At 40.5% G+C, this 22,521-nt stretch overlaps 2 protein-coding genes across 2 annotated transcripts in view; one reads left to right on the forward strand and one right to left on the reverse strand.

The window, feature by feature from the left end:
- The window catches only part of SEPT10 (septin 10), a 98,254-nt gene extending 90,255 nt beyond the window's left edge, over positions 1 to 7,999 (reverse strand). Inside the window, 1 exon segment of the mRNA XM_012723256.1 lies at positions 7,853 to 7,999. Within this exon segment, the coding sequence (XP_012578710.1) occupies positions 7,853 to 7,882 (30 nt within the window). The 5' untranslated portion in view covers positions 7,883 to 7,999.
- Positions 8,000 to 8,302: 303 nt separating this feature from the next.
- SOWAHC (sosondowah ankyrin repeat domain family member C) overlaps positions 8,303 to 22,521 on the forward strand; it is a 58,461-nt gene continuing 44,242 nt past the window's right edge. Inside the window, exon 1 of the mRNA XM_004680366.2 lies at positions 8,303 to 10,120. Within this exon, the coding sequence (XP_004680423.2) occupies positions 8,477 to 10,060 (1,584 nt within the window). The 5' untranslated portion in view covers positions 8,303 to 8,476 and the 3' untranslated portion in view covers positions 10,061 to 10,120. The remainder of the gene's footprint in view (positions 10,121 to 22,521) is intronic.

Consider the following 22,521-nt stretch of genomic DNA (forward strand, 5'->3'; position numbering starts at 1 on the left):
ATATATGTATATATACACATATTTAAAAAGTTCTCTTAGTCCTACCTGGTGCTGCAGTGGGTTAAAGCACAACACTAAGAAGCTAAAATCACTTTAGCATGAGTTCAATCCCTGCCTGTCCTGGAGGTGATCCACATGGTGCAGCAGACATCTCCTGACCCACCCTGCTGCTCCACTCAGCAGTGTACTTTATCAGTGGGCCTGTTCTGCTTCCACTCTGTCTCTGGTGAAGCCTCTCATTACCCCTGCATCTCTGGCCTGCACCTCTGTATGCATAAATAAACCTTTTTTTTAAAAAACAATTCTCTTAAAATACCAAACTACCCTCATTGAAAGCTAACTAAAAAGAAGTATTTAAAGAGTTCATAAACATTGCAGCTGAAACAGAAAATACCAAGTGCAGACAGAAATTGAAAAGACTTAGACCACATTTAGTAGTTTTAATAAGAACAGAAAGAAGAAATGGAAAATTACGACTATGCTTCTCAAGAAACTGGAAGAGCAGTCATTACTCCAGGATCCATTATTACAGTCAGCAACAAATAACTGTAGAATCAGGATCTCTTGAGTAATAAAAATTACTAATAAGGAATATGATACAGGTAATGAATGAGACAAAATAACCAACAGCAAATCTCATCTATAACTAGCTATTAGTCTTTGAACAAGGCACTATACATTCCTGATACTTAATATACTCTACCATTAAAAAATATAAAGTCTGAGAATCTATTAAGGGCATCAAATGCAATTTAACACAAAACTCTTTAAGAAATAAAGTAGAATAAAAATGAAAATAAAACATACCAAAAATCATGGATATATTATAAAGGTGGAATCCTAACTACCAAAATACATACATTTTGGAGAAAAAGTCTCAAATCAATGCAGTAAATCTCTTCAAAAATAAAACTCAAAAAAGAGAAGCAAAATGAGCTAAAAACAAGGAAATATGAGAACTCATTTGTATTGAAAATGTAACAGGGTGGTCCCTAGGAAAAAGGGAAGTTCCAGGTTCCCTGTCCCACCCAGAAGGAGGATGGAGAAGGAGACCTAAGGAAGCCACATGGAGCAGCAAGCATGTGATGAAGAAACCGCGCTTGTTTCCTGACCCTAGATTGGTTAAGGCAGATGTGGGTGAGGTACCTGTAGGGAGGTGACCATGGCAGTGTTTATATTGATTTTGATTTTGCTCGTTTGCTCTCAGATTTGTCTGGCCATTTCTGACCCTTTTCCATGGGTCCCGGCCAGAAGGTGCTTTAGTCTTGTGGCAGCTTTCAGGCCTTGCTTTGGGCCAATCCCTTTTGGGTTGACTTTTGCCCATGAGGGGATGGGTAACTTCAGGTGTTTGATTTAGAAGTTATATTCTTTGTGTTCCATATTGTATATTCACTGTATTAAAGTCACTTTTCATTAAAGCTTTATATGTTTTGTCTTGTTGAGGTAGATGGCAGAACCCACTTAGAGCAGGCAGGTTTTGGGGGCTTTAGTGGTGTCCCTCTCTTTCCCTGTCAAATAACAGATTTGCTGCCCTGTAACAAAAATAGAAAATCAGTGAAATCAACAAAAGAACTGGTTCTTTGATATGATTAATGAAATTAAAAAACTTTTAGCAATACTGATAAAGAAAGGCAGAACAGACAAATCGTAAATTGTAAATATCAGAAATAAAACATCGGCAATTAACACGGCCCTGCAGATATCAAAAGGACAAGGGGATACACTATAAAGAACATTATGCATATAAATTGGACAACTTAGAAAGATCACAGAACCACACTACCACAATTCACCCACTTATAAAGTATTGTGTAGACAGAGAACTGCTCAAAGGAATTAAATTTTAATTTTAAAGTTCCCAAAATGTTAAGCGTCCAAGGCCACATGATTTCATAAAAGAATCCTACAAAATATTGATAAAGAATTAACACCAATTCTACACAATCTCTACCAGGAAAAAAAAAAAAAAAAAAAAAAACAGGAAAGAACACCACCCAATTCCCTTCATGAAGCTACAACAGCACCCTAAAACCAAACCAAAGACAGAATGAAAACTTATAGCTATGATGAAAACCTGAATGCTTTCCTCCCACATCAGAAAATAAGGCAAGCATATCTGCTCTCACCACTCTTCTGCAAGTAACACTTCATGTCATAACCAGCACAGTAAAGCAATAAAATAAGGTATCCAAAATGGAAATTAAGAAATTAAATTGCCCCATTGGTAGACACTGCAAAATCTCAAGCAATATAGAAGGCATCCCAATTCCTAGAATACATGAATTTATCAAGGTCAAAGGATAAAAGATAAGCAAAAGTCAACTGTGTGTCCAGTATGTGAACAATACATGGAAAATAAAATCAAAAACATGATAACTTACAACTGCTTAAAAAAAATAGGTGTCAATCTAACACAACATGTAGGATTTATATGCCAAAAATTACATGATGATGATGAAAGGAAACAGAGACATGGGAGAAACACTTCTTCTATAAAGAAGGAAGAGTCCGCATAATAAAGACAATGCCTCCTAATGAAATATCCTTTTGATGTAATTTTTATCAAAATTCCAATTTTTTTTATAGATATAGACAAGACTATTCTAAACTTACAATGAAAGGCAAGAAACTAGAATGGCCAAAAATATTTTTTGATAAAAAATAAAGTGAGAGTAATTAACCCACTCTAGTTCAAGACTTCCTATATAGCTATAGGAATCAACTGATACTAGAGAACCCAGAAATAAATCTGCATAATAAATTGAACTTATTTTTGACAAAAGAGAAAGAACAGTTCAATAAAAACTAAGAGATAGGGCCCTCCCTGGTGGCAGAGCAGGTTAAAGTACAACAATAAGAAGCTAAAGCCACTTCAGCCTGAGTTCAATCCCAACCCTGGAGGTGATCCACATGGCGTGGCAGACCTCTCCTGATCAGCTCGCTGCTCCCATCAGCACTGTACTTCATCAGTGGGCCTCTTCTGCTCCCCACTCTGTCTCTGGTGAATCCTTTCACCACCCCTGCACCTCTGGCTTGTACCCCAGCTATGTATGCATAAATAAATAAAAATATTAAAAACAAGAAAAAGCTAAGAGATAATCTGTTAAACATCTATAGGTCACACTGCCCCTCAACTTGTTTCACAATTTATACAAAATTTAACTCAAAATGAGTGATATGGTTAAATGAAAAATATATATTTTAAAATACATAAACAGGGCTCTCCCTGGTGGCCCAGCGGGTTAAAGCACAGCACTAAGAAGCTTAAGCCACTTCCACATGTTCGATTCCCGCCTGCCCCGGAGGGCGAGGCGGACCTCTCCTGACCCGCCCGCTGCTCCCCTCAGCAGTGTACTTCATCGATCTGCCTGTTCTGCTCCCCACTCTGTCCCTGGTGAATCTTCTCACCCTCCGCATCTCTGGCCTGTACCCCAGTTCTATATGAATAAATAAATCTTAAAAAAAAATACATAAACATATAAACATGAATGTATAAAATCACATAGAAAATAACCATTTATAACTTTTAGGACTACCTTTATAATCCATACTTAGGCAAACCGTTCTCAGACTTGATGTCAAAGACCTAAGTCCTTACTAGGAAAAATTTATCAAATGGATTTTATTTAAATTAAAAACTTCTGCTCTGCAAGTCTGTTAAGATGATACAATAAAAGAGCAAAAACATCGGCAAACCACTATCATAAAGAACAAGGTTTTAAAAGTCCTTCAAAATTTAGTAAAAACAAAAATCCAATTAGAATCTGGACAAAAGGATGAATAGACATTTTACCAAAGAGAATATGGGTGTCAAATAAGTCCAGAGATTGAACATCACTAGCCATTAGGGAAATGCAGTTAAAACCTAAAGACAGCAACAACAAATGTTGGCAAGGATGTGGACTGCATTGCTGTGGGAGTGCAAGCTGATACAACCACTATGGAAAACTGTTTGGAGGTTTCTCAAACTGCTAAAAATGGAGCTTCTAAATGACCCAGCAATCCTACTCCTAGGTATCTACCCAAAAGACACAAAACACTTATTCAAAAAGACACTTGCACCCCCATGTTTACTGCTGTTTTATTTACAATTGGAAAGACATGGAATCAACCCAAATGCCCAAAAGCAGATGACTGGATTAAAAACATGTGGTACATGGCCCTCCCTGGTGGCACAGCGGGTTAAAGCACAGCACTAAGAAGCTTAAGCCACTTCCACATGAGTTCTATCCCTGCCTGCCCTGGAGGAGATCCCCGCATGGAGAGGCAGACCTCTCCTGACCAGCCCGCTGCTCCCCTCAGCAGTGTACTTCATTGATCTGCCTGTTCTTCTCCCTACTCTGTCTCCGGTGAATCTTCTCACCCTCCACATCTCTGGCCTGTACCCCAGTTCTGTATGAATAATAAATAAATCTTTAAATAAATAAAAAAAAAAAAGATGTGGTACACAATAGAAAAAGATAAACACATGCCTTTTGCAGCAACATGGATGGAGCTGGGAGGGATCATGCTTAGTGAAATAAGCCAGAAAAAAAAGGATGGTTTCACTCATAGCAGGAGTATAAGGACCATGGTAGAAAATAACAATAAACAACAACTATATACCAGAGACATTTTACAAGAGTGGAGTGGAGAATGGGATTAAAAATGGGAAAAGGGGGGGGGTAGTGCACTGCACTATGGTGATGGCACTCAGGTGAACTGGTGGTGGGAAGCCCATGGGGATTATAACTGAGATGGAAAAAGGCACATAATGATGTAAAAATAAATACTCTATTATTTAAAAACAAACAAAGAAACAAAACCCCCAAGATATAGCTACATTCAAAATGCAAAAAAAGAAACAATACCAAATGAATTTGAAGAAACTGATCTCTCATTCATTGCTGGTAAGGATGGCAAATGGAAACTCTGGTAGACAGTCTGTAAGTTTCATTACCAGGTGACCAAGCAAATGTATTCCTTGGCATTTACCCCAGAGAAGTGAAGACAGGTTTACCTTATATTACACCAGCAGCTTTAGTCATAATAGTCCCAAAATCTCCATGTCCTCAGACATTCAGACCAGGGAGTGCTGCTCAGTCAAAAAAAGGAATAAACTAATAATTACAAGAACCTAGGTAAATGTCCAGAGACTTTTCCTGAGTGAAGGGAAAAAGAAAAAGCTCCAGGGCCTTCCTGGTGGGAAACAGTTATAACACAGCACTATAAAGCCACCCACCACTGCCACACAGCTCCCCTGGCCTCTATACCGCAGTTCTTGTAGCATAAATAATTCTTTTGGAGCTCCCTGGTGGCGCAAAGGGTTAAACGGGTTAGGATGCAGCACCGCAAGGGAGCCACATCAGCTTCAGTGTGAAGTTTGATCCCCAGCCCAGAGGTGATCCACATGGCGATCCACGATCCACAAGGCTTGGCAGACCTCTCCTGACCTGCCCACTGCTGCCCTCAGCAGTGTGCTTCATCAATCTGCCTGTTCTGCTCCCCACTCTGTCTCTGGTGAATCCTCTCACTGCCCCTGCACCTCTGGCTTGTACCCCAGTTCTGTATGCTTAAATAAATCTTTAAAAAAATTTTTTTAAAAAAACCTTCCAAATAGTGATGCAATTACATAACAGTCTTGAAATGACAAAATTATAAAAGTGAAAAACATTACTGGCTGTTGGGTTCAGGAGGAGGTAGAGTGGAAATGAAGTGGGCATGGCTATGAAAGGGCTACCTGATGGATTTATGCTCTGAGGTAAAGTTAACTATCTTCACAGTACCAGCCTGCCTCATTATCTGGTTCTACAAGAAGTTATAGTTGAAGGATCTCCATCCAGAAATATCTCAAGGCTTCATTAAAGAATACAGGTTTAGTTATGTCAGCTTTTTTTTTTTTTTATAGATCTTTGATATCAGTCCCTTCTCCACTGTATAATGGGAAAACAAACTGGTCTAGCCATTATGGAAAGCTGTGTGGAAGTCCCTCAGAAAACTAAAAATGGGTCTGCCATATGATTCATCGATTCCACTCCTACACAAAGAACATAAAAACACTAATTCAAAAGGAAACTGCACTCCCATGTTTATTGAACACTGTTTACAGGCTATGGAAACAATCTAAATGTCCCAAAACAGATGAATGGGTCAAAAGGTTGTGATGTATTTATACAATGGTACATTATTCGACTATCCAAGGAGACAAACTCATGCTTTTAGTGATGACACTGAAAGAGATTATGCTAGATGAAATAAGTATAAGGACAAAGATAAATATCGGATTTTTTTACTATGTGCAGAGTATAGATATCAGATAAAAGATTAAGACAAAACTAGCAAGTTGACCATAGATTTAAAGCTCATAGCAAGGAAGGTAGAGAGCACAGGGGTGGAGGGTGGTGTCAGACCTGGAAAGTGCACAAAGTAGCATGTTGATGGAGATGGTTCACTGGAGAACTACCAGACTACACCTGAGAGAAAAAAAAAACATTTACTGTGCAAAAATAAAGATGTAAGGAAATTAAAAAAGATAATGTTACAACATCTGACAAGAAATCAAAATCAATTTGATTTTCTTATGCCCAATTTTGAAGATGACTGTGAATCAGAGTTTTAAAAAGCACATTTTCTCATCAATACATACACAGAAAAACAGCAGTAGTAACAAGATAGTTCAAAGGAAACAAATGAGACATCTCTAAAGGACATGATGGAGTGGAAAGCCACCCAGGATAAATAATCGCAGAAAAATCCTTATCTAGGTGCTATTGAAATTTTGGCTGTGTAACTCATCGCCTATCCTCTCCCACTATAATCTGAACTGTTCCTATAACTAAATATCTTAATTTAGGAGATTCCTTGTATAGTAGTACTCAAACGTTTTTTGGTTTCCATCCCCCAAGGAGCTTTGTCTGCATTAAAGTACTAGAAGTAAAAACTGATAATTTTTTTAAAAGTACACAAAGGGACATGTTTCACTAGCACTTCTATAAAACGTGAGGCCATTAAAAAATAAGGGTTTAGTTATTTTTCCAAGCAGTCTTTGGAAAAATCGATGTACACCCCTAAGAGATTAGAAAAGGCAATTAAGAGCTGTAACCTCAGTGTGAGAGCCACTATTACATGAGATAAATACACAAAAGTGATTTTAAAAGTATAAAACACAGGACAAATTAGTCACAAATATTCTTATAAGTACATGAGTGCCATGGCAAAAAGAAAAAAAAATTAAAACAGTTCAAGACCTAACGGAGGATAACTAGAAGCCTCAAGTTGGGTAAAAAAGAGCTTCTATAAGCAAAGTAAGTTGGGCTCCATTAAAGGGTCGGAGAAGTATATACAACTGTAAAAAGAAAATCACAGCCATTATATGAATCTGCTTTGCGTATTCAAAACCGTTATTAAAAAAACAGAACTAAAATCAAGTCCGCATTCAAAACCGTTATTAAAAAAACAGAACTAAAATCAAATCCGCAAATCAACTTTTGGAGACCTGGCAGCCTCGCAAAAACTTTGGATCGCTGCAGCACCCCAAGCTCAAAGGGCTGTTTGTGTGATAAGGAGTGGAGGGAGGAGGGTCTCTGCGTTAAGGTGCAGGCTGCGCCGCCACTAGCCCCTCAACGCGGCAGGAACTAGGACCCCCTCTTCCTGCCGGAGTACGGCCAGCGGACCGCGGGGTCGCCAAGAGGCCGGCTAGAAGAGTCAGAAAGGGCGCTTTGCCTGCGCCAGGCCTCGCCAGCGCCAGCCAAGGAGTTTACGCAGGAATTCCAGGAGAGGCGGGGGCGCGGGTTCCGGGACTCGGCCAGTGGGGAGGGGTTTGGGAGCAGAGGTAGCGAGAGGTGGAGGAGTGGTCGAGGCGGCCGAAACTCACCAAGTGTCGCCCCACGTCGGAGGACATCATATTCCCGAGTGGGAGGACAGAGATGGTAGGCAGAGGGCCAGCGGAGCGACGGTATCAGCAGCCCAGCCACAGCCGGGAGCCTGGGCGGGACCCGCAGAGCAACCGGCTGGAACCTCCCCTGGGGGGCGGGGCCTGGGAAGGGGCGGTTTCGGCCTAGGGTACTTAGTGAGGGCGGGACGGGGCCTCGTCGGGGGAAAAGCGCCGTTAGCCACGCGAAGGGTCGCGCTGCGGTTGAGACAGCGTGCCGCTTGCCATTTCTGAGGTCTACTCCGGGCGGCGAGAGGAGACTAAATGCCTGAGGAGAACGCGAGGGAACCAGGCCTTAATCGATCAGTCAGCGGTGGGCCGGAAATGGGTGTGGTGGGGCTTGCCGGCTGACGGGAGCGGTGTTGCTAGTGGCAGGGATACCGGAAGTGGGCGGAGCTATGGGAGGCGGGGCCGCCTGGGCGCGGCACGGTGAGGTAGTGGTGCAGCTCGGTGGGTGGCTAGTGTCAACGGCCTCTCTGGACTTAAGGGTGAGCAGGAACTGGCGTCGTCGCGGCCTCCAGGGCGCGAAGCTGACCTGCCGGCCGCTGAGGACCTGGACGGCCCCGGATGAGGATGGAGGAGCCCCCGGAGTTGGAGCCCCAGGCAGTTCAGCGCTTTCTTGCCGATCGCGGAGGCCGAGCCCTGCACGCGGACCTGGTAGGGCACTTCAGGAGTTTTCTGGGCGGCGAGCCAGAGCTGCGCGCCCGCGCGCGCGCCCGCTTCAAAGAGATGGTAAACGCCGTGGCCACTGTGCGTACCGACCCGGCCGATGGCACCAAGTACGTGCACCTCAAAAGAAAGTTTTGCGAGGGCTTCCAGCCGGCTGAGGTCGGGCCCCATCAGGTCCCACCTTGCGTCCCTGGGGCCACGGACCGCGAGCCCACCGCGGGAACCCCAATCAACCCGGCAGAGCCCTGGGAGAGCGGCCTGGGTCCCGAGGAGACTCCGGGTCCTGTTGATAGGCCAGGCGCGCAGCAGCGGGGGCCTCCACATCCTATCGACTATGGGCGGAACCGGCGGCCTGTGGCGAGTGGCAAGCCTTGGAATGAGAATTCCGGGTGCAACCTGCATCCTCCGGTGCGGGACCAGGCCCCAGGAAGCGGAGGATACCTGGAGCCCCACGTTTGCGAGACGGAGACAGGCGGCTTTTCCCGAGAGGTCGCCACCCAGAAAAACCCCAGCCAGAACTCCCACGACCTGGCTCCGGGTAGCTCCCCCCAGCTTAAGAAGAGCACCTTTTTGGGAGGCAGCAACCCTGAGGCCGTCTCCTGGGATGGACACAGCAGAAGTGGGGATGATTCCGAGGACTTATCAGTCGCCTCCTTGTCGTTGGTGGAGGAGGAAAGCGGCGGTGGGGCCTCCGTGGCCCTGGACCCACTGGAGCATGCCTGGATGATCTCGGCTGCGGAAGGCCAGTGGGACAGCCTGGAGGGATTGCTGAGCAGCGATCCCGGCCTCTTAGCCAAGCGGGACTTCATCACTGGTTTCACTTGTCTGCACTGGGCCGCCAAACACGGCAGACAGGAAGTCCTGGCCTTATTGGTGAACTTCGCCAACAATCACCAAATGCCCGTGAACATCAATGCCAGAACAAGCGGAGGCTACACAGCCCTGCACTTGGCGGCCATGCATGGGCACGCAGAGGTGGTGAAGCTTCTAGTGGGGGCCTACGATGCAGATGTGGACGCACGGGATTACAGCGGGAGAAAGGCGGGGCAGTACTTGAGTCAGAGCACCGCTGAGGAGATCAAGAATTTGGTGGGAGGCCTGGACCTGGACCACAGAGTGAGCACCGCGGGTGGTGGTGGTGGACGTTGGAAGCTTTCAAAGGTGCTCCCCTCACACCTCATCACCTATAGACTCTCCCACATACCGGAGGATGGAGGCGATCTCCACCCTTACTTGGCTGAGGGATTGGCTGGAGGCAAAGTAAAGGATCCAGGCCGCAAAGCCTCTGGCAGTTCTATTGGAAGAATCAAACCCAGACTCAACAAAATCCGCTTTCGAACACAAATCGTCCACACCACACCCTCATTCAGAGACCTAGATGAGCCTGTGGAGGAGGGTGAGGAGGAAGACGATGATGACCACTCTCTTAAAGGCCACTCTTCCTCATTCAAGTTAAGACCAAAGTCCAATGTGTTTGGGTAAAAGTTTCTTTCAGAAAATTCCTTTGTTTATTTGTCCTCGTGGATAGAATATTAGATATAGGTAAGGATATAGGTCAGAAAACTCTTGGGTTATGTTCTGAATTCTGAGTTGGGGAAGTTGGAATGGGGAGCGGTTAATCAAACGACCAAACATGCAAACACGGCATACAGGAAGGCCTGGCCTTATTGGTGAACTTCACCAACAAGCACCAAATGCTTGTTGTACCTAACCACATGCTACCCTCTTCCCTGCATTCCTTGTTTACCTGGAGATACAGAATTGTTTGCTTTAACCATTAGGGATACAAAGTAAGAAATAATAGTACTTGGAAATAACTGTTTTTAAAAGTAGTTACTCTCCCAAGTGCATATTGTAATGAAACTAATAGTATATTTAAGTGTGAACAAAAAAACTACACGCCAGACTAGCTGGCTGGTTGGTTGGGGTTTTTTGCTAATTGCATTTGTTTTTTAAGTGACTATCAAAGGACAAGTCATAATTAAAATGCCAAAATTCTAATTAAAGAACAGCAATTATGGAAATCCTTTTAAAATTCTGTTTAAATAGTTAGATATTAAGCAGTTAATTTAAGAAAACATAATGTTGGCATTAATCAATGAACTAGAATTTAGACAATCTTCATTTTTTAGTTACTCTAGTACATTTTCCTCCTAAATTTCTAATAGTGTAAATAATCAAACCAGATCTTATTCTCACACCCAGAAAACTAAACTGAACCAACATGAAATGTCTTTAAACATTTCTCGAGATGTTTATTCATGATGGCCATCAAGTGAGCCCCTTATCCTCCAAAAAACAGCTCTTGGAGTGCTAAGCCGTGAAGGAATTACAGAATTGGGGAATGTGAGGGAAGTGTAGGACTTCATAGTTCTAGGTAGGGAAATGTGCTGGGAACTCTAGGCAACATAAGGCAAGGCATTTGACTTTCCCAGGAGGGTATTTTCTCAGGATATGTTTGTTTCTGATGCCACTGCCAACCCCAGAAGGACACAAAGAATTTTTAGAGTTGTAGCACAGTTTTCCAAGTTCCCAGGAATGCAGATAGAGCCAGATAATCCTGCTAAGGGGGTGAGGGAAGAATTTAATTCCACTTTTATTAATTTTTAGTATAGAGATTTAAATTGTATTTTTGCAAAATGGGATCTGGACACAGCAGCACTATTCTGAGAATTAGGAACATTATTAATAACCAAACAAAGTTTTTTTTTTATTACGAAAGTTTATTTTTATCATTTTGTACATTTTTTTTTCCATCTCAATTGTAATCCCCGCGGGTTTCCCATCACCAAGTCACCCATGTACCATCACCATAATCTTGTGCATTTCCCTCCCCTCCCCCCCATTTTTGATCCCATTCCCCACTCCACCCCCACAAAATGTCTCTGGTATATGGTTGTTCATTATTTTTGTTATTTTCTCGCCTGGTCCATTATACTCCTGCTATGAGTGAAACCATCCGGTATTTTTCTTTCTCTTTCTGGCTTATCTCACTCAGCATGATCTTTTCCAGCTCCATCCAAGTTGCTGCAAAAGACATGTGTTTCTCTTTTTGGGTTGCTGAGTAATATTCCATTGTATATATGTACCACATCTTTTTTATCCAGTCATCTACTTTTGGGCATTTGGGCTGCTTCCATGTTTTTCCAATTGTAAATAAAGCAACAATAAACATGGGGGTTCAGGTATCTTTTTCAATCAGTGTTTTTGTGTCTTTTGGGTAGATACGTAGGAGTGGGATTGCTGGGTCGTAGGGAAGCTCCATGTTTAGCAGTTTGAGGAACCTCCAAACAGTTTTCCATAGTGATTATACTAGTTTAACCAAACAAAGTTTTATGTGAAGAAAGCACTTTTAACAACCCATGGTACTTTTAAATAAAATGTTGCCTCTGGTTCTAATTCTAAATTTGTTTATTATTTTAGAAGTATATATGCTGAGGTCTTTATCTTAGAGTATTGGTTCTGTTTGGCAAGACCCTGTTTGGTGCTGCTTGGAGTTCAGTTGACAATGTAGAAGCCATTTCTGGTTTTGTTGATTACCAAAAGTTGGTATAATTGATAGCAAAGATAGCAAACCTATTCTTTTGTGAAATAATTATTAAATCAACTCTATGCGGTACACTTTTTACTGATAAAACCCATACATAGTCTGTGATCTGTAGCAGTGTTTTCAAAATTTTAAAATACTTCCAGTTTTCAAATACTTCTTTGAAAACTAAATCACTGAATTAGTGATTCAGTGAAGTTATTGAAAAAGTGAGTAGTATGTCTACCCAGTTAAAAACAGAACTTTACAAAAAGGAAAAGAAATGGGACCCTTTCTGTTTAACTCACAAACATTAACTCTTGTGACAAGATTCAAAATAATTTATATGGAAGACTAATTTCAACAAGTCCTTAACCTTTTTGATCTAGTTGGAAAAACATAAGTACCTCAGCGAGTAAGAAGTAAGTTAATAAAACTTGCAATAAATGAACCAATATATTAATTGCACAGAATTTCAGTGTTTAGTGTTCTCAGAGCTTTAATTTTCCAAAAATAGAAATTTGTAAAAGGTTTATCAGTCCTAGATAGCATTAATTTACATAAAATATGTAAGCCATTAACTTTAGTGTGCTTTTGTTTGTTTGTTTGTACATTATGGAAATGGACCATAAATTTCAGAAGCACTTTTGGCCATATGTGTGTAAAAGTCTATAATTTTGCACAAATTAAATTAGATTCCTTGAAGGTAAAAAGTGATTGCTTGTTATGTATCGTGTACACATTACTGCAGAATAAGCTATAATGTTCTATTGAGGAATTTTATATCATAAACATTCCATAAAAGTAAACAGTAAAAGAGTAGACACTAGCACCATGTAAGTGAGTAGTCAGTATTAATCTCTTAAACATGTATGTTAGTAACTAATCACATGAAATCTATTACTTGCTAGATATTTAGAATTGGGTCAATACTTAATATACACACTAAAAATTTTTACTTTCTTGATAAAACTTAAAATTAAATTTTTAAAGCTCATTCCGGCCGGAACTATTTCTAGCATTTATTATTATATGCTTCTGTGCAAGGAGTGTTGCATTAACTACTTAACTGTATGCCCCTCTTATTTTTCAGCTTCCAAATTGAGATAAAAAGCAACAATTTGTGCAAGTTGATATTTGTAGAATTATGTTTACTAAAATGGAAACATGAATGTCACTTAGATATTTGTTGGAAAGAAGTTTTATAGTTAGAAAATAAAACTATGTCCTTGTGTTTCTTGTAAGTACACTGAAACTAGCTAATGTTTGTAACAGTTCACTTACATGGAATATAAAATGCAGTTAGATTATATAACTTGAAAATCTCATACTGTTTTATTCATGACTGAAGTCTTAGAGTCTGGCAGGTTATGTCTCTTATTGTTTAGTAAGGAAAATTTGGGGAGTTTAGAATGTAAAATTTGTCAAGTTTTGTCAAAATACAAGTTTTACACTTTTTTTTTCTCTGAAATACAGTACTCTAAATTTCAATACCCTTTATACTTTTACCGGTGTAGTTATACACTTCATACAATTATAAGATCCCTTATCTCTTAAAGTTACGGTCCTCTATCCTTGATTCACAAATGAGTACATGAACATTGCTGAGTGTTCAGGTTTGTGAAGTCAGTGGCAGTTGGTGTGAGCTTGAGATTCAGCGCTATTCACATTACCTTCTGCAATTCAAATTGCCAAATTTTGACAAAACTGCTGCAGTTAGGACTAATTATGGAGGAGTCAACTTAGGGAGTTCTTCCACCACTACTTTAAAAACAAAACAATCCTGTACACATGGTCTACCACAGTTGACACTGTCTACCAAAAATCTTTCCTGTCCAGACTGGATCTAAAGAAAGGTCTCGGATTGTTTTTTTCTATCTTCTTTAACCTCCAGACATTGTACACTGATAAATTCATTTCCTATTCAAGGCTGCCTTTGATCTTTACCTTAAAATTTTACTTCTATAAGGTGGCAAAGGGAAATGAAGTTGTACTTTTTAAGGAAAATGCCCCTTAAGATTATATGTTTGCTTTTAAAATTGCTGTTAATTTATGACAATTTATAAAACATTCTTCGTGTTATATAACTTTTTAGAATGAATTTTCTCATTGAGAAAACCTTAAAAATTGATTGAGCAGTCTACTTGAAGATGTCTTTGTACTTTTTCCTTAAGGAAAAAATTTATTTTCCTAAATAAATGACATTATTTGGCATTTCTTATAAGTTAATCCTAAAAGTAAATACTCTGGGAGTTTGCTGAAAACTATTGTTCCTTCAATGATGAATCATTTTTATGACATTCATTATTGGAGGACTACTGTGTATTTTTTTTTTTTTCAAGAAAGAGCTATAGATTTGTTTCATTATCTCATCGTTGTCCTATGAAGCACATTGCTTCCACATTATCATGCTTTTCCATATTTATTGGTGATGACTGTGTGGCAAGTGCCCACAGCTGCACCAGTGCCTATTGAAGGTACTCAGTAAGTGGTTATTTTCTTTCATGGAAACACTAAAGAAATACTATGTAATGTTTCATCCTATAGGTATTTTTAGCAAAATGCATTAATACCAAGAGTATAAAGGTAAGTATTCTTCAAACGACATGGCTCCTAATAGCCAACCACTTTGTTTGTCTGCACCCAGCAGAACAATTTAAGAGATTGTCATGAGACATTTCATTATAAAAATAGTCATACCTTAAAGGTTGACTCAGTACATAATCCCTAATAAATAACAAGCCAGCTGGCTTAATTTATTTATTTATATATATACAAATGACTACTTTGTGAAACCCCAAAAAGCCAAAATAAAAAAAAGTTTAATTTAGCCTAGAATTTTCAAATAAACATTTTAACCATGCCAGAGAATTTATGAAGTACAACACTCAACCTTTGGAAACAATTGCTCAGAGTTTACACAATCACCTGAAAAGTTAAAATACTTTTAAAGCACCCTACTTACTTGTGTGACTAACTTTGTCTTGAGAAACACTACTCTTAGCCATCCATATCAATTCCGAGGAAATCTACACTAGTCTGACTGACTTAAAAGTTTTTATTTTAAACCCGTTTTTTTTTCTTTGAATTTTATTTATTTGCTATTAGCTTATATAACCATGTAATTTTAGGTGTACAGCTTCACACCTAAGTGTATAAGTGTACTTGCTTCTCTCACTGCTCACCATCCTGTGCCACCACCCTGTCGCCATTTTTCCTCTCTTAACCCTTTTCCTTCTCTAATTCCCCTAGTAACTGTATCCCTAACTTTATGTTGTTTTGATTAAATAACTTGGAACCCCTTTGCAGAATACCCTTCTGGGTCTCTAAATAAACCAAGTTTAATAGTGTAGAAATAAAATCAAGAATGCTTGAGCTTTGGACACAAAATTTTTATATTGATGGATGTGATCTTTAATTCACTAGTACTGCTATAATAGAATACCATAGACTGGATGATTTAAAAGTAACTTTTTTTTTTTCTCTCAGTGAATGAAACTAGGACATTCCTATCTTAAGGTACTACCACATTCTGGATATAATTGACAGTTGTCAATTGATGGTGTCCTTACTGGAAGAAGGCAAGGGAGCTCTCCGGGGTCGTTTTTTCAGAGGGCACTAAATCCCATTTTAAAGGATTGTTGGGTCCCCATGACCTCCCAACCCCATCTAGTACCATCAAATGGGGATTAAGTTTAACAATTTTAGGGGAGATATGAATCTGTCCATAATAATCTTATATTCAAAGTTAGTCAGCACTTAATAACTACGATCTAATTCTGAATCTGAACTGAGGAAATGCTAAACCTGACTGAGGGATTTTTTGACTGTATGGAGATAGCTAATGTCAGAGTATCATTACTAAGTTTGCAAACAGCCCCCACTCTTTCCCAGCAGACAAGTTTGGGAAGCTTAATAAGGGCCACTGAACTGATGATCCCATTAGGAGTCAGGACATGCCTAAGGCCAGATATCCTAGCCAATCACTGCTGCCTGGAGTATAAATGGACTTTCTGACTCTCAGGTCAGGGCCTCTCCCATCTCCCCTGCTGCTCCTCTCAGCAGAGTATTTCAATAAATTTTCCCTTTTCTGTTTTTCACTCTATTTGATGAGTTTTTTCAACACATACCCCACCCCCAACAATTAATGTCCCTGGAAATCTATATGCCAGGCCAGGTTTTAAATATTTTATGAAAATAAGCTTGTAACAACGGGCTGGAAGCCAAAGACTGTTATAAGTGGCACCCCATGGTGGTTGGGACTCTACCATACTGATCTTCCAGAGGCTGTTGCCAGCCTCTGAAGACAGTGGAGAGGCTTCCAGCAGCCAACCTCACAGAAGGAAAGTTCAGAGACTCTGCAGGAAGCTGAGTGGCTGAAGCTGTTCCAAGCTTTACCTCTATTATAGTCTGAAAGGAAAGTGAAGACCTGGAGTTGGGTACCTCTCTGAGCTGTGTGAGTGTGGCCATTTGGTAGTTCAGCTCATGCAGTACTGTTTTCAGTGTTACTTATCTGATGCTGCACTAGGAGCATCTCCTGTTGTTTATTCTGTCTTCGTGAATTGGAACCTGGCCTGTGGTCTGGCTGTCATGTGCTCTAGGCACTCAGTGGTGGGAGGATGCCACTTTTACACCTTTTGTTTAGGACTTCAAAACAAAAGGGTGAGACAAATGGCCATTTGTGGCCTCAGTGACTCTCTTTTTCCTTGTTTATTAAATAAATTCCATTATTGTTTTCTGCACCAAGACTCAGATAGTAACCAGTAAAATATTTAGGCACTGTCCTTTGCCAGTTTTGGTGCCCTTTATTGGCCAGTATCCAGTTCTTTCATTCTTTCAACTCCTTTCCCATTCACTTCTGAGATCACCATATTTATTTGTGAGACAATGAGGTGCAGACTGGCTACTTTCTCACTGTTGCTTAGCTAGTTGATAGAAGAGTATAGTCAGTTTGGTTCTAGGATTTTGTAGTAAGCACAACTCTATGCCATTTTTCTGGGAACATAAATTTACTGAGCTACCCCTAGTGATGTATAAAATTAATGATTCCTTTTATGAGATAGACAAACATTAATGACTGAAACAGATAACTCACTTCAACACCCCAATATCATTGCTGCACAGGAAAAATAACTGAATTTTAGGTTTGAACTGTTTGATTTTAGTGGGGAGGGGGGGGGGAATTTTACCTAGCATAAAATTCTTTTGGGTTGGAAAAGAATATTTCCTTAGCTCAGATTGGTAGAGTGGTTAAAATGTGTGTTTCCTTTTAGTTATTTTTACACTTTTCCACCTGCACCCACCTACTCTGAGTACTTAAGCTTCCTAAAACCTAAAGAGGCTTTACATAATTATAAGATTAAGTAAAAGTCAATTTGAAAGAAAACCAGCAGCACAGCATTCATTTTCCTTACCATAAATTTACAAATGTGTGATTATTAAATCTGAATTTGGATAACTCATTTGGAGTGCAGACATTGACTGTTGCTTTATTATTGTTTCTATTTGAATGTATTTACAGACAGAATATCCTTTGATTTTTTTGCCCATTTGCAAATTACTTTTAAAAATGAGTTAAAACTTTGATGCCTAGGTAACTACAAATGAATTTCAAGTGAATAAAAATGCCTTGCCATATTAACTTTTTACATTAAAAATGTAGTGTATGCGGCCCTCCCTGGTGGTGGGTTAAAGCACTGCACTGAGAAACTAAAGCCACTTCCGCATGAGCTCGATCCCTGCCTGCCCCGGAGGTGACCACATGGCGCGGCAGACCTCTCCTGACCCGCCCGCTGTGTACTTCGTCAATCTGCCTGTTCTGCTTCCCGCTCTGTCTCTGGTGAATCCTCTCACCCTCCGCATCTCTGGCCTGTACCCCAGTTCTGTACGAATAAATAAATAAATCTTAAAAAAAAAATGTAGTGTATGCTATCTGTTAAACAGATAGCAGTATAGATGCACATAGAACCCTATGTAAAATAAAACAGTAATATAAAACAGTAATATAACAGTGAAAAAGGACAGATCTCACTGCCCCATCACACAAGCATTCCTATCAGTTGCATTTAACAAGCTTGTCTGCTCACATTCCAAGAAAAAGGAAGGCTATCCCTAAGAGGGCAGTTAGGAAGTTAAACATCTAAGGAAGTTACACATAAGGTATTAACAAAGCAAGCTGGTGTCCACCGGAAATCTCTGTATGCATCAAAAGGACATACCAACCCTTGCCCATTTCACTTTTGTTTTTATTTGTATAGATAACCCCTGAATGCTGCCAAAAAGCAGGTCACTGGTCTTTCAGATACCAGTCTGCTACCCCCCTGATTTTGTCAACAAATAAAATTACTTTCCTTCTCCTAAAGCTCCCTTTTCCTTTTAGTGGCTGGAAGAAACTGAGGCTGGCCCTCTCTATTAATTGTAATCTAAAAAAGTTATGTTCCATATTCCCTGCCCCATCTAATAAGGGTGGGGACAAGCTAGAAAGGACTTGGAGAGAAGACTTAGAGGCATGTGAAGAGGAAGCTGCATTTGCTTCTCAACTTTGGACTTGTACCAGGGTCTTGTCGGTCATGGAAGGAAACACTTAGAAGATATGTGGGTGAGAGACCTCTGCGGAGACTGAAAATGGCAGCCTTTTATCTCAACTTGTATTTTGATTTTGCACCTCTCCTTCCAGACTGGCCTGGCTCCTTCTGCCCATTTCCTATGGATCCCTACTAGGAGGTACCTTAGACTTGTGGCAGGCATTTGGGTCTCAGTGAGTCTGCTTTGGGTCAACCTTGTTTAGCTGGGCACTTACCTATGACAAGATGGGTGACTGCCTTTTGGGTGTCTTTTTGGAAACTATTATAATTTCTTCTCTCTATTCCACATAATTCTATTAAAGTTCTTTTCAATGGAAGGTCTTACACACTGAAAGTGTTTTGTCTTTATGCAGCAGATGGCAGAACCTGTTGAGCATGTAAGGTTCGGGAAGGTCCCAGGGTACCTGCTAACACTATTTTTTCTCCCTGTTTTTAATCTCCAGCATCACTACAACTAATAGATGCTTGGGCATTTGACTTCTTTCATTCAGACTGACAGCTTTCCTACATTTAAAATAATTTATTGTTTTTGCTATATCATACCTAATTCAGTTAATTAAAGAAGTGGGGAAAAACTATAGTTAGATTCTGTTTCTAAAGACATAAGCAAATAGGCGTTGTTACAGTTTGGGTTCCCTGGAAAGTTTCCCTTAGGAACCATTTCCCCATTTCCACTGAGAGTCTACCTGATCCTTTCCTGAGGGAGAATTGCAAATGAGCACCTCCAGTGAACATCTTTCATGGTCTCCTAAGTCTACTTCTGCCACCCCATAATTTACACAACTTTACCCCCAGTACAGAAGGTTTATTGCACTGACAACACCACACTTACAAACTGGAGTTGTGGAGCACATTGTACTGCCAAAAGAGCAAGATACTGCCTTTTTATTGTGAGAATAATCATATACCATCAATTTCACAGGGTAAGAGAACAAAGATAAAGGGTAGGTGAAAATTGTAAAGGTGCTTGTCTAGGGCATTCAGGGGGCCATAAATCTATACTGTATTGAAAACCATTGCCTAAAACTCACCCATGGCTTCAGTCATATCAATGAGGCATTCCACTGACCAGTCTCTGAGACATAAAGCCATACATACATACATACAACAGTCCCCTTGGCAGTACCCAGTCATACCTTATGATGCATACCCTTTGTCCCAGGACAAACTTACTGCTCTTGTTTTATTTGAAAAAAGCCTTGTAAGGTCTGGCATACTGCATTATTTTAGTTCAGATAACTAATTGACCAGGATATTCTGACCTTGTATAGGAGGGCAGAACAGTATGTTACTAAAATGATGGCTGAGTAGGCCACTTAAGTCTAATAGAACTACAGTTTATTTCATAAGAGACTCATTTGAGAGTCACATTTACATGTGAAAATATTTTCTCATGGAGCCACCTTCATTGTACAGGAAAGACCAAGTTCCTTATCTCTTTTCAGTGGGGAAAACTAATCTAAATCTACACAACAGTCATATCTTGGTCTACTGTGACTTCCCTGGTAACTTCCCATAACTGACTGTTGTGCAACCATCCCAGGTTGGGTAAGTTAATTGTCATTTTCTCACAGATGAAAAGAGAATTTGGAGCCTTTGGTGGATTTTGCAGGCCTTTAATCAGCATTTAAATAGGACAGTATACACAAGGCACTGAGATTCCTACAGTGAAAGAGGCAACACTAAAAACAGCAACTTCCATGCCTAGCCTATTTTACAATGTTAAGAGAGGGTGCCCACAGCCACACACGTTGTAAATGCAAGGCCCATCTGTTGTTTGCTAGATGTCCAAATGGTAGAAAACAGCATTTCAAGGAGTGGGTTGTTTATTGTGTGGAGGTATATAAAAAAAAAATCCTGTTTTAACTCATTTCCTTACCCTGACCTTCCCCATTCTCTAGCCCCTCAACTTTCTCTTAGCTAAAGTTACTTAAGGTGGTGTCTGATACCACATGAGTGAATTATTAATTAATCTACTGGGTCTTTCTTACATGCTATTATTTTACTAACCTATCTAATATGATTTTTATTATTCATCCAGATGATAAGAACCAAAGGGGCAACAGGATGATTTTCTTTGTAATCACAGTACATGAACTCCTTGCTTCTGTCTTTTTTTGCTCAGAAATATTTGTAAGCTTCTTCCACATTGCTGCTTATAGTGATTGAGGATAGTGAGAAGTACTAAAATTGGCCAACAATACTGTCCAAATATTTTACTGGTCGCTGTCTGAGTTCTTCACCTGCACACAATTGCAAGACTACTTAGGCTCATGGAACAACAATAGTGGGATTTATTTAACAAACCAGGAAAAAAGAGTTACTGAAGTAAAAAATGGCCGTTTACCTCACTCAAAGCAGTATCCAGTGTTTTTCACTCCTAAACAAAAGCAGCTAAGATGGTGTTTTCCCACCACTGAGGAGAGGTCTTCTCCAAGACAATAGGCCATGTGTCCAAGATGGCATCTTCCTGCCAGTGCAGATCTGGAGCACATGAGTGCCAGAGTACAGGCCAACCAAGTTCCAACTCACTGAACACAACAGAAGATGCAACAGGAGATGCTCCTGGAGTTGCTGGGATACCCCAGCACAGCACCAGACAAGCGGCACTTTAGACAGCAGCTGGAGCTGCCAAATGACCCAAAAAATGGCCACACTCACACAGCTCAGTGAGGCATCTTTGCCTTTCCTGCTAGACTATTACCACAGCAATGCCCGTAACAATTTCAGTTGTTTTGCTAATTGCAAAGCCTCCAAACTTCCATACCAAGGTTGGCTCCTGGAGACCTCCACCTTCAGAGGTCCACAATAGCCTTCTGGAAGATCTGTATGGTGGGGACCAAAATCCACTGACCCCAATGCTGAAGATCTAAAAACCTTGAATCTTGAAGACTGACTCCATGCCCCATTCTGCAATCCCTTATAAGCCTTATTGGTCACCACATCCCAAAATGCAATACTTTTAAGCATTATTTCCTGGGGCTATCTATCTTCAGCAACCCCCTTCAAGGAGCATCACGTGTAACAGTCTTTTGGCTTCAGCCAAAGGGTACAGTTGGTTGTTTATTGTCATTACTGTATAGTTGTGTGACTATAAAACAACATATCATTTCTTTTGGTGATGGAAACAGTGTTGCTGTGAACATTCTAATGAACATCATTATACTGAGTCTGGTAAATCCAGAAGTGGCATCTTTATTCTCCATCATTCAAATAGTGACAGAGGTGGCAGCCCCAGAGGCCCTCCTTTCAGTGACATCCAGAGGGGCCTACAGCTTGTCTTTTTAAAACTTGCAAAGAAGCTCAAAATGCCTAAGAGAATTCAGTAAGTCCCTTAGTCCTGATTTCTGTTACAAGTAGAAATGATCACTGTCTGTCTCAGGACAGGGAAAAGGGTACCCCAAAACCCCCAAACCTGCCCACTCTAAATAGATTTGGTCATCCACTGTAAACATTTAGGAATTAATATAATTAGTGTGCAACAAAGAAAAGAGGATGCAAAAAGTTTTCAAATCAAGTCCCCAAAGTTACCCATCCCCTCATGGTAAATGTCCAGTAATAAAAGGTTGACCCAAACCAGGGCCACCACAGAGGCCTGAAAACCCATCACAAGTCTAAAGCACTTTCTGAAAGAACCCATAGAAGAGTTAGAAACAGATTAACTCTAAGAGGAAAAATGTAAAATCAAAATCAAGATAAAAGCTACCTTTGTTAACCTTTCCACAGGTCTCTTATCTGTTTAAATTTCAGCCTGTCCAAGAAGTGTAGCTTCTTCATGTCTCTTTTCCATGTACCTCCTCCAGGTGTCCTGTTGCTCATCCTTCTTCCTTTCT

The sequence above is a fragment of the Condylura cristata genome, unplaced genomic scaffold, assembly GCF_000260355.1.
Source record: "Condylura cristata isolate star-nosed mole 26May11 unplaced genomic scaffold, ConCri1.0 scaffold00010, whole genome shotgun sequence".
In the NCBI taxonomy this organism is placed as follows: domain Eukaryota; kingdom Metazoa; phylum Chordata; class Mammalia; order Eulipotyphla; family Talpidae; genus Condylura; species Condylura cristata.